At 36.7% G+C, this 12,995-nt stretch overlaps 1 protein-coding gene across 1 annotated transcript in view; it reads left to right on the forward strand.

Annotated features, from left to right (window-relative positions):
• The window catches only part of ARHGEF38 (Rho guanine nucleotide exchange factor 38), a 49,622-nt gene that overhangs the window by 32,808 nt on the left and 3,819 nt on the right, over positions 1-12,995 (forward strand). The window contains exons 9-13 of the mRNA XM_072405662.1: positions 447-569; positions 4,448-4,768; positions 7,845-7,985; positions 9,046-9,244; positions 10,087-10,349. Coding sequence (XP_072261763.1) covers positions 447-569; positions 4,448-4,768; positions 7,845-7,985; positions 9,046-9,244; positions 10,087-10,349 — 1,047 coding nt within the window. The remainder of the gene's footprint in view (positions 1-446; positions 570-4,447; positions 4,769-7,844; positions 7,986-9,045; positions 9,245-10,086; positions 10,350-12,995) is intronic.

The raw sequence follows: 12,995 nt of genomic DNA on the forward strand, positions 1-12,995 counted from the left end.
AAATAACAAATAATCTTTCAAATGAACTATAGCAAGGTGCAAAATTATTGCCTATAATACAAAGTTTATTTTGTATGTTGTGGTTGTGGTTTTACAATACCTTACTAAACATGTCTGATAATGTATAAAACAATGGTCAGAGATGAATTTCAAAAATCCTAAACCAGCCTATTGAGCACCCTGGGAGTCGCGTGTCCCAAGGAACCTGGTATGAAGATTTTAATAATCTTGCACAGTTGAGTGCTAATAGTGCAAAGCAGGAGGTGGGAGGGCATGGACAGGTTCTTAACCAAGGAAGTTAGTTGAAATTTTCAAACCAAAACTTTATGGAATTTGGGGTTGAGTAGGAAGACAAAAAAATAGGCAGCACCTGGGCCTGCCAGCAATTATATACCAGCTGTGCTTTGGTAAGAATAAAATGACTTTCTTAATATTATTTATTTTAGGATGCTTTGCCTCTGGTTGGCCAGAATGTTGTGGAATTACAGGACATATTGCATGATGAATCCCAAGAAAAGCATCAAGACTTAAATCTGCAAAGCAGTTTGGGATTACAGTATGAGCAGCTGGTGAGTCTAATATAAACTTGAGAGGAAAAAATGTTTTCATACAGGTGATAGATGCAGTGCCGGCATCAAAAGTTCCTTGTTGGCACATTAGATAGATTCCTGTGGAGCAATATACATGAATGGGTCCTTAGAGTGAACCGTGTACAGGAAATGCAGTCCACATTCATTCCAGCTAACACTTTGCTGTGTGCTTGAGCATATTTAGCCATTCGGTTCAATAACAGTAAAGGGAAATCTAGAGCACATACAGAATTTTATTTTTCAATGTGCACAAGGCTTTGTTGTTTTTCATTTTAGGGCATAACATATGTAAAGCAGAACTCTGTGTAGAATAACAAAAAATATCAATTTATGCAGATTTTGTTATATTAATGAATTTGGTTTTAAGATTTATCTAGTGAAAGTATATGTATCTGACTTGATATCAGTGGGTTGTAACCTCATGTGAAGCAGAGCATAGTCTATGTACACATGCTAGATAAAATTTTTACCTGAGATTAATGTTCATGATTGTCTCAAAGCCTGTTTACAGCAATCCCCTGACGTCTTTAGCAATCCACTATGGCGTATAACTAAGCAACCAACGAGGAATGACCATTGTTATTTTCCATGGGAAAGGACGCAGCAAGGTGCCTCCTGCTTGTCCTCCCCACTTGCCTCTCCATAGAATTGAACAGAAATTTATGTACAGTATTTATTCTAGTGTTGTTGGAAACAATCACAAATGTTAATTTTGACATGTGTACAGCTCTAAAGTTAAAAAGGGAGAAGCAGCACAAGTGTGTGTTGCAGTGCTTATGTCCTTTTAAGGGATAAGCTGATATGAAAAAGCAAAGTTACAGAGAGGTACATTCATAAGTCTGTTGCTGCTCCTTTATTACCCAATCAAAGGCTGGGGAAGAGGACAATAAACCTAATTGTATTACTTAACTGTAGTAAAGAAAAGCCAAGTCTCCAGGTTATGCTGTCTGATAAGACTGGGTATATCCAAGAACTGGGTGGACAGAAACACAAATCATTTGGCTTTTCAATAGAAACATAAGTGCTGACGTTTATACTACTTTTACATGGTGTCACCATGAATTGCAGGCTAATGAGGTGTTTGTGCAGAACAATATGTCTCTGTGAAAGAAAACCTGACAGCAATGTTAACTCTTCCCTACTCTGTCCAAAAGTAGAAAAATTACGTAATATATTCACTAATGCTTGCACTTCTTTAAAGGAAACCTCTCAAGTATTTTTTATTCTTCAAAAATAAAAGTTTTAATTAATAAAGCCAGGTTAGTTAAAAGATTGATTACATTTCTGGATAGATGTCCAAATTAATCAGTGTAATTATACATACATTTCCAAAACATCAGCCTGAAAATCAAAAGAAAGATGCTTAAGACTGGCCTGTTGACAGAAAGATTTGTATGCATATCCATAGTGTAATGAACATGATACTAAGATAACAGCACTCTATACCATATCGTTTAGATTTATATGTGTCTATATGTATTGGATATGTATGGGATAAGGCAATTAAGAAATACATTACCTCCCCAGTGCAGAGCTCTAATCACATCAGCTCAAAATGATCCACCTGACAGCTGTAATTGTTCAGGTTGAGTTTATATTCATACAGAGAGCAAAAAACATAATGGTGTATGAGATTAAATAGTACCTGTCATCAGAAAAGTATTGAGGCTACCAATAATGACCACGATTTGATACCAGAGAATCGGTAAAACAAGCTTGGCAACTAGTATTTTCAGAGAAGTTAGCAATGTCGGCCTGTATATAATTCTTATATGATAGGTTGCCTTTAAAGCACAAAAGCTATGAAGCTTTCAGAGATGATATAAATCTGCAATATTCAATAAAACATTTTCCATCATGTTGTACTTTTTGGTAAAAATTATTATATTGTGCGTAAACAGATTTCCTATTTCAGAAGAGTCAGACTATGTCTCTTCTGCAAATAAAAAAACTTGCTGTTTACAATGTTCACTGTTACATACAGTGAGCTGTGCTCAGTTTACAGTCCAGGCATAGCTGGCTGATGGAAATTATTGAACTCCCATGCTCATGAACAACAGGTACATCATTTCGGATAGCTAATTGAGAAGGCTGAAGCTTACAAACCTGCAATAGAAGAACTAGGTGAAGATATGTACTGTTTGATTGGGCAGAATACATTTGAGGGAGTCAGAAATAAAAAAGGATCTGGGGGTTCTGGTAGATCATAGACTTAATAATAGCATGCAAAGCCAAGCTGCAATATCCAAAGCTAGTAAAGTACTTTCTTGTATTAAAAGAGGAATAGACTGCAGAGATGGAGACATAATCCTGCCCCTGTACAAAGCATTGGTCAGACCACATCTGGAATATGCAGTCCAGTTTTGGGCACCAGTTCACAGAGGACATTGTGGAATTGGAGAGAGTGCAGAGAAGGGCAACTAAATTAATAAAAGGAACGGAGGAGCTCAGCTATGAGGAGAGATTAGCTGAACTGAATCTATTCTCCCTTGAGAAGAGACATTTAAGGGGGATCACCCTGTATAAATATATAAACGGTCCATATAGAGAACTCTCTTCCCCATTATTCACTTTGAGATCATTACAAAGAACAAGAGGGCACTCTTTGCGTCTGGAGGAAAAGAAGTTTAAGCTCCAGATAAGGAAAGGATTCTTCACTGTAAGGTCTGTGAAAATGTGGAATCGGCTCCCTCAGGAAGTAGTTTCAGCAACTACTAGAGATTGCTTTAAGAAAAAGCTGGATGTTTTGCTAGAAGCACAGAATATAACTGGGTATTAAGGCTTTAAAGTAAAAATAACAGTGACTGTTGATCCAGGGAACATCTGATTGCCTCATGGAATCAGGAAGTAATTTTTTTTTCCCCTGTTGAAGCAAATTGTACCAGGGTTTTTTTTTGCCTTCCTCTGGACCAACTATGTCTTATAGAGTTTTATATCTGGGATATGTTTATTTCCCTACGGTTGAACTTGATGGACTTATGTCTTTTTTCAACCTAACCTACTATGTAACTATGTAACTATATCTGCTCTAGCGATGGAGAAGAGAGGTGAGAGTTAAATAACAAAACAGGTATGACTTATTTCAGAATAGACATGACAAGTCCCTTCTGCAATAAAGAACCCGCCTGTTCACTATTGTTTTTCGGATTAGTTTAGTTTAAAAGTAACTATGCCACTGTGTTAAAAAAGAAAAAGTAATTCTTCCTGTAAAAGAAGCAATTTTTATCTGTGCCACTAAACTCCACAGTGTAGAAGTTTTTTAAAAGGTCTTTTACCTGCAATACTCCCCAGAGTATCAGATATTGGCATTCCCGCTGCATACCTTAGTTCAAGCTTTTGTCCCCTACACCTCTACAGGACACATTACTGATATAGAGAATGGGGAAAAGAATCATAATATGCAGAGGAGGACCAGGCATCCAACATTTCCTAAAGTCTGGAGGTTCTTTAGTGCAGCAAAGATCAGCAGCGTGGATAGCAATAAGTGTTTGCTTTGTGGGGAGAACTTTAAAAACGGTATCATAATTGCTTTCAATTTCTTGCCCAGAAAAGAATATGATGCCTTTACTGTATATGCACTGAAAATAATTCTGATTTGCAAAAAGTTAAATACGGAAAAAAGTACATTGAAGAACAGATCTTTAAAGTAATGTGAAGTCAAAGAAAAAAACGTTCTAATAGTCTAGGAATTAGCTTTAGTTGTTATGCGAGTGCACACTGTTTGTGCGGATTCCTGTGTGCCAGATGTTTGTCTGTAATGGTGTGTCTTAGGGTCTGAAGGTGGGTCAACGAAGATCTGGAGGCTTGTAGGGTTCTGCGTGCATGGTGCATATCATAAAATGATATTTGTTTGCTAGGTCTGCAAATTGGATCGCCTAGTCTGTACACCGTTGAGTGCTTTGCAGTCCATGTTTTCCACACCTCAGAAGCTGATCCAGAAACGCTATGATAAACTTCTGGACTATCACAGTTGCCTTCAGAGACCGGCTGACTCTCAGTTGGACCAGGCAAAGAAAGACTATGAGGCCCTCAATGCACAGCTGCTGGAGGAGCTACAAGTGTTTAACAAGGCTGCACGCAGTATCCTTTTCAACTGCTTCTACTTCTTCATAGCCCTGGTGAAAGAAATCATGTCTACTGCCAAGGAGTCTTGCTCACACACTGCTAACACATTTACGGTAAGTGATATGTATAAAAAAAAGAAGCACTTTTTTAAAAAGACAGTGAGAACATGAAGACTGTACTGTTAAATCATCCATTCACATTACAATTCTCAGCATTTTTGAAAGTTATACCCAGGAAAGATGTCATTATGTCATGTTATAAAGCACTTGTATGGAGTGGAGGTGGTAATGGTTCTCAACATAATAAACCTGGTGCCAGCAATAAAAGCACTTTTAGTAAATTCAGGGTTACTTACACTATCAAAAATGTTTTTGACTGTTACACACTAAGATTTTGCAGATCAGCAGCAAAAAAACTATATTGGTATATCTGATAAGACAGCTAAGTTTTAGTAAAAGCTGGCAGAGTGTCTAAAGGCATGTTTAGTTCATATTGAGCACAATTTGGAAAACCACCACACAATTCTTACCATGCTTATCATTTGCAGGAGTTTCAAACAGTTTTTGTTCCATAATGATGGGGAAAGTAGAACTAAGAGATAGGTGCACCCTCTTGTGGATACAAATCTGCATATAAAGTATTATCAATAAACATATCTTCAGTATAAGTAATATGGAAACCATGCCAGAATCCAAACTCTCAAGTTTTAAAAAATACAGTTGTACAATATTTATGTATTTGCCTATTTTTTCAATAGCACTGTGGACCTTATATTTAGGATAATATTTCATATTAGCATCCACTGAATAGGTCGGGTTTGTTCTGCACCTATCCCCCTATGCTTCATAAGTATAAAACACAACAGATTTCATGCATGCTGGTATTGGTGATTTTCACATTAAAGCCGTTCAGATAAATACAATATCTGGAGATAATAGAGCCAATATAGTAAACCAGCATGCTTTTCTCCTCTCTATCTCTGCGCACCTTTCTGTATGTTCACATCTGTTTGGCTCTAGTCCCGGATTAACTCCATGTCTCCCAGTGAACCTGGACACTGCATGATAATTAGCACAACAATGCCTTCTGAGGCTTTGTATTAGCAAGGGAGTTAAACAATAGGATGCAAGAAGTATCAGCAGTCACATGGGTCTTAGTATACTGATAAGCCACAAAAAGAAGCAGCTTATCTGTGTTGCCTCAAGCTTATCAGCTTCCGGTTTATATCCTGCTCAATCCCCATAGAGCTGAGCTGAATTCCAAACAGCTTGGTATCCACACAGCCACAGCCAATCACTTTGCTCATATATCTTCTGCCTGCGTAGCGTGAATCCTTTTACTTTACCTGACATTTATTCATAGCAGATCATCATCCCAGGAACAAAAAAAAAATCAGTTTCAGGAGACGGGCTTGAGGTTCTTCAAGGAATTTCTCTTTGCAATCTATGTTTGTGGAACATATACCATGCCGTTTGAATTACCGTCAATTCTGTATTGGTAATTATGTAAAATAGCGTCCAGACCTCTCTTTTCTTTTATACCAGAGGAGCAGAGGTGTCAGAAGAGCAAAGAACATTACATGAAAAGGGCATAGACCGGTATAGGTCAGAGCTAGCAGGGGTTTTCTCTACAATTATAAGGTTAAAGGGTTGCAAGGATTAAACATCCCATGGCTTCTTCTTTTTCTGAGCAGTTTCTGATCACCAGCCTTAGGCCTAGTGAATGAACTGGAATAAATGACGTTGCTACGGTAAATAACTGGTTGGTGGGTTAGGTGGAAATATTGCGCTGGTCATTTCTAACCATCCTAATATTTTTATTTCATTGGGTTAAACTTTTCATTGAAGTGTATATTTTGTAAGCACATATTCTGAGTTATTAGTACCTTTAATAAATTTTGATGTCCCTTTCACATTTGTACTTATTCTTATCACTGTTAGATATAGAGATTTGCAGACTGGTCACTAGTGGCTTGGTGGAATTTTACTGTTTCTGCCTAACAACTGCTGAGATCAGATATGAGACACACAGGGAAAATGTTGTTCTTTATATAGGTCAGCTGACCCATTGACTTCCATTGTGTACTTCAATGCAGAAAATTTTGTCCTCCTATGTAATGAGCACAAATGGCTGCCCTGTGTACATCTAGAATTACAAACTATACACATAATCAAGATACAATCATCAGAAAATGAACATGCATATGCTAAATAAAATGAACCATGAAATCCCTTTGGGACCTTTTTTTGTTCAATGGATAAAGAAAAAAAAAATAAAAAATATATATATATATATATATATATATATATATGAAATATATTGGATTGTTGGCCTTAGATTACTGACAATCCACAAATACAATAGTATAGGCTCAGGCCACCATTAGTGTTTGGGGTAATAGAGGTAAAAGAAATTTGATTTGGTGGGAAATGTTTTGTCAGGCCACCATTAGTGTTTGGGGGGGGGGGGGGCAAGCAGTACCTCTCTACTGGGCCCCAATCAAAAAATGCCTTTTGCAATTCTGATTTAGGAGTTCTATTTGGAGTAGGGGGGCCCAGGCAATTTACATGGTATGGGGTGCTGAAATTTGATGTCAGCCCTGTCTGGAACATGTGGCTTTGAATAGGAGCTTTAACAATGAGCTAAGCAGCTAAAAATAGTCATGGTCACAGCTGTAATATGTTTTTGTGAATTTTATTTTCAGCTACTGAACTATGTAAACAGGTTAATTACAAGCGTCAGAACATTAGAAGCATGGGAAAAATATGAAAATATGCAATAGTTACTTACTTTAATTTTTTCAATAAATAAACAAAACAAAAAAAAAAACAACTATATATGTGTGTGTGTTGCTTTTCCTCTCTTGGCAGTGATGTCATGGCATTGGTCCCTAGCTGAATGAAGTCACAAAACCACAGGTTGGAGGTGAAATCATTATGGCAATGGGAGCTGGAAAACCAATCCAAAACTTATCAAATTTTTATAGGGCAATATGAAATAGTTAGGAGCAACATAAACACACCTATAGCTACACCATTCATTAGATAAATTTTGACCTACAAGAAAGACAGTAGTGGGGCTTGACATTTGAACAGGACTGGGGGATTTGGGTCTAATAGGAGAGAGCTGGGAAACAAATGATCATGTACCAGTAAGTGATTTTTCATCATTTGAATTATTTTATGACAGGTCTTCTCTGTAAATGTGGTAGAAGTTCAGCAACGAATTATGGATGAGCTACAAAACCTAAACTTTATGAAGGATAACAACAATGGCACCTTTATTGAGAGAAAACTAAGCTTTGAGCGGAAGAAGACTTTATCTCCCCTGGTAAGTTATTCTTTTATTGTGATTTTTAGTGTGAAGACCCTTTACCAAATTATCTAAGTTGGTCCTGCTCTATATGATGATGCTCTGATGATAGTTACACATTATGGCTTTATTTAGTAATAGAGTGCATAGATTAGTCATTATCAGGAATATATTATAGCAAATTAAAATGCATCATTGTCCACTTGAAATCTGATTTATAAGTGGTTGATGTGAGTTACTGCATAACACTGCAACATTTCTGCACAAAAAGCCATCTATAGCAATAGTGACATCTTCAGGCTATGTGTAGGTACTACAGAGCATACTCAAAGTCCCATCACAAGAACATACATCTCCTTTTTTTTTTATATAATTTAATTATTTAATGTTATTGAGTGTTATATGTTAATTACTAATTTAAAATTTGAGTATTGAAAATAGGAAAACATATACTTGATTATTATGTAAAATTTCAGTGTGTTTACTGAACAAATTTTGTCCAGGAATAATAATAATGTGAATAATGGGGCATTATTTGCTTAGAATAAAAATAATGCATCTGCCTGACACACATGTTGCTGTGCATCACAAATCATGGTTATGCTCTACTATGAGTTGCAATGTTTTTTTTTTAAAACACTGTATTGTATGTCTGTGGAGTTATTACAGACTAGTTTAAGTATCTAGTATAGTAGTTTAAATACCAGCATGATATAGAACCCTCCCACATCCAGAAATTATAAACAAATTGTGTTTAGCCCATCTTCAAAAAATGTAAAAGATCCAATGATTTGTATAAAAAACAGTATGAAGAAAAAAAGGGTCTGCTTTGATTGGAGTTGTTATATAAACAGGCAGACAACATATGATTAACTTTCTTTAGCTGCCTTGGAAATCCTAATTCATATTCCTAATCCATAACTTTTTCTGTATTTAGTTCCTTATATAATACAGTAATGCACAGCAAATTTATAGTTAAACATTCTATTAGTGAGACTTGACAACTACATATTCCATTCCTCATTAGCATGTTTGTAAATGCACCGGTCGATAACTCCTGCCTTTGTTTTCCATTAAGCCTGAACTACCTCGCCAGACGGAGAGCCACAGGTGCAAACTATTGTCTACCTATGGTGCAGATAAACTTTACCAAGCAAAGCGCAAGTGCAATGCTTCCCAGGACCAGGATATAGATCTGTATGAAGGGGAGCTGGTGGCTATTGTTGAGTACAAGGACCCTTTGGGAAGCACCAGCAGGTGGTTTGTGGACACAGGATGTAAGTAATAGAACACTCAATCAAATATTGACTTTCTTTTGTGTGGATATCACTCCGTTCCACTATCTGAGCACAGTGGTTTACTTCTTACTAAGCAACTAGAGAATGGCTTCCAACTGTAATTACAGAACATTAAACATGCACTGAGCATTTATTTTTATGGCAAAAAGTGCAGCCGCTTCATTTTCAGCCTACTGCAAAATAAAGTGTGGCTGGAGAACTAAAGGCACCCAGAGATATGAAATGTACATTAGCAGATTCTGCAGGAGCGGATATTTGCATGTCTATAGGCACCTCAGCAGATTCTGTATTCACAGCCAATCCTAAAACGCTCAGCCCCAGCCAAAACTTTGATAAATCCCAACTTCCCTGTTTTTTAATTGTTCAGTCAGGCCTATAGCAAAAACAATTATTCTCCAAAAAAGTCTGTGATTAGGCAGGTTTATAATTACAGAAGGGACAGGTGATATCACTTCTGCAATAAAACACACTTATCTGACTGTTATCGAGTTATTGAGTGTATTTTAAAAAACAGTGATCAGGCAGGTAAGGTTGTTTTATGAACTTCTGTAAAATAATTACCTGCCTGGTTACAGTTTTTAGGGGTAAGGGTTTAGTTATATTTATTTAGTTTATGTATCTCAGTTTATTGTTCCTTAAAACAAATTCCTAATAATAGGAAGAATACATTGTGTTTATTAAATGTTAAAATGTATCAATCAGCAGTATTTAGGTGTAAATTTATTTTATCTGAACATATATAACACTGTAAAATGATCACATTAAGTTTATTCTGCCTGTTCATGGCTATGTGTAATTTTTCCCTACATATATTTTTGCAGTAATGCAGGGATACGTCTACTCCTCATTCCTGAAGCCGTACAACCCGGGAAGGCAGCAAAAAGATTCATCTGATAGCGCTTTTTGTGATGAAGACTTTGATGACCTCAGTCTCTTTGTCTCACCTCGGCCTTCCCGCGACAGAAACAGTCGTGCATCACAGAGCAGTACTGGTGACAGCAGTCCATCCACAAATGGAGATGAAGACAAACATGAAATGAATGACTATGATGCAGACTTTTGTCAGAATGGAGAGGAGTATCATGTAAGTATATTTTATTATTTTGAATTCTGTTACAAGCACACAAAACACATCACCACCAGTAATAAATAAAAAGCCCAAACCCGCCTTTCTAAACAAATGTGGTATTGTAAGAAAAGGCTTTGGAAGCATGGACTTTGTAGGTCTTATCTTGCCCCCCTTGTGTTTGCACAGGCTTGTGTTACATCTCTTGTTCTCAGAGGAAATCATTAGCTGTGACCACAAATGGGCAGCAGGAAATGAAGAATATGACTGTCATTAGCTGACCATACACTATTCAGATTATGCAAGGAAAACATTTGACATCTCACTGATATCATTCGTTTACCTGGATTACCATTCACTATTCAATATCAGTAGGGGGACTAGAGTTGATCGTATATTGTCACCAATGGCTAGCACTGGGGTCCCAGGTTCGAATCTCTGCTAGGACACACTCTGCATCAAGTTTGTATGCCACCCCATGATAGTGTGAATTGTCTTAAGGCAATCCCATTTGCTCCTACATCACAAAAACATGCTGTTAGGTGTATTGACTTCCCCACAAAAAAAATGTGCATTGGACAATGTGGAGTGGTTGCTGGCAACCACCAGCCAATAATAGCGCTCTTCATTATTTGCCATAACTACAAAGCTTAGCTCATGGTTATAGTGGAAATCAAGGGGCACTTCTATCAGTCAGGGGCAGAGAGCTTTTTGGCAGTCAGAAGTTCTCCCTAAAATGTACTATACCAACAGTTTATAGTCAGTTTTAGCTTTGCAAGTCTTTAGACTTTTTTCCATTAAAATGTCAAAAGTAGTCACCTTTACATTCCTCTCTAGGAAGATATAAAATATGCTGCTTCTCTTTTCACTGTATATTCACAAGTTTGGCAAGTCCAGGGTTTAGGGGAAGAGGGTTGAATGATACTGGCCATCAGATTAAGGACATTTAGTGACATCTAGTGTCATAAATATAGTACTGCATGGGTAATCATTGGATTGAATCTTATAAGATTATTTTATAATATACTGTATTATAACAGTATATTCATTCTTATTCAGTTTTTTTTAAAAAAATTCTGCTTTAAGATATTTAAATGTCACTAAACTACCACCATTGTATGTTTAAAAAGAATACACTGCTGCACTGGATCTTATGAAAATTCAAATCCGATGTAGGTTCACATTAAACTGGTAGAAGGCTCATAAATTGAAAATGGCCTGGAGCTCAAGGTATGATATTCCTGGTGTCAGTGAGCATATAATGCAAATAAAAATGTACATTTGTAATAAAGCTAACATTGGTTGCTCTCCTTTTGATAACAGGGGGCTAAACAGTTGTATGCCTGACCAAGAAGGGGATGAACTGTTAATGGCTATTCTACATATTAACCCAACATTTCTCAAGTTTTTGATGTTTGGTCTCTGAAATATTGCTCTGCTGCTGCTATTACCTCCATATCATTAGCTAACATCCTAGCTTTCAAAAAATTTTTAAGTAAAGAAACAGAAAATATTTAGACGGACCTGGATCTGGTGATTAGAGTGCATTGTCTATGCACTCAAAGACCAAATTCTTCAAAACATTCAACGTCCTGTGAGCCTTCTGAGCAGGTGCATTGTTCTGCAAAACAAGAACATCTTTCAGCAGCTCAAAGAGAAAGGAGAGACCGAAAAAGCTGGGGCTTTGTTTCTGGCAATTTCAAAGTATTACAGTACAGTATGATGATTGAAAGAATTTTCATTTAGAATCCAGGCTGCCTCACACAACACTTTTGCAATTGAACTGGTATGGCGATATCAGGCACAGTCCCCTCCAAAGCCTTGGATATCTTGGACACTAAAATATAACCTAATATGGGAAATCCCTCTACTTCTAAATGAAAATCCTTTCAATCATCATACTGGAACACTCTCAATATATCCCCTGAAGAAGCTATCAGTGAAACGCGTTTGGAAACAGAGACGTTATATCAGCTTTATTTATTTAAATTAGGGATTATTTTGTATAGCTGCAAAGGCACCACTACCCATGGTATTTCAAATGGGAGTGATTAATACATGTAACTATTATGTAAACTGTATCTTTTTGAAATATGTGAATGTTGGATTAATCCACCAAAATTCTTGATACCAAAATTTGAAATAAAAAAAATTGAAATTGCTGGAAACAAAGCCCCAGCCTTTTCTGTCTCTACTTTTTCTTTGATTTTGTACATTTGGGGTCATCAAAAAACTTCAACATTTGAAGGAAAGTCTAGTAATAAATATACTGAAATCTTTCAACAGCTGACCTTGTCATTTTATTGTCTCTTCAGCACAACATATTTCATCTTGTATTGTTGCCTTCTTTTACCTTCTTTATCTCTTAAAAATATGGCCATTCTGACTTTAGGCCTTTAAATTTCTCTGGCCCTGGAGAACTGGAGTGCCACTGTGTTTGCATCATAAGCTCATTGAACTACCCAAATTTCAACACTTAAAAATTCAACGTTTTTCCTTGACATGACATAAAAAATACTGTTAAAATCCCACAAAATTAGCACTTTAAAATATAAAATAACACTCCCTAGTGCTACTAAATTATACCCAGATTTTGGAAGGTGGGTTGAGCCAAGAACTCTCAGCCCCCCCCCCCCCCCATATCTGATATTTCCTTAAAGCTAG

The sequence above is a fragment of the Pyxicephalus adspersus genome, chromosome 3 (assembly GCF_032062135.1).
Source record: "Pyxicephalus adspersus chromosome 3, UCB_Pads_2.0, whole genome shotgun sequence".
Taxonomy (NCBI): Eukaryota; Metazoa; Chordata; class Amphibia; order Anura; family Pyxicephalidae; genus Pyxicephalus; species Pyxicephalus adspersus.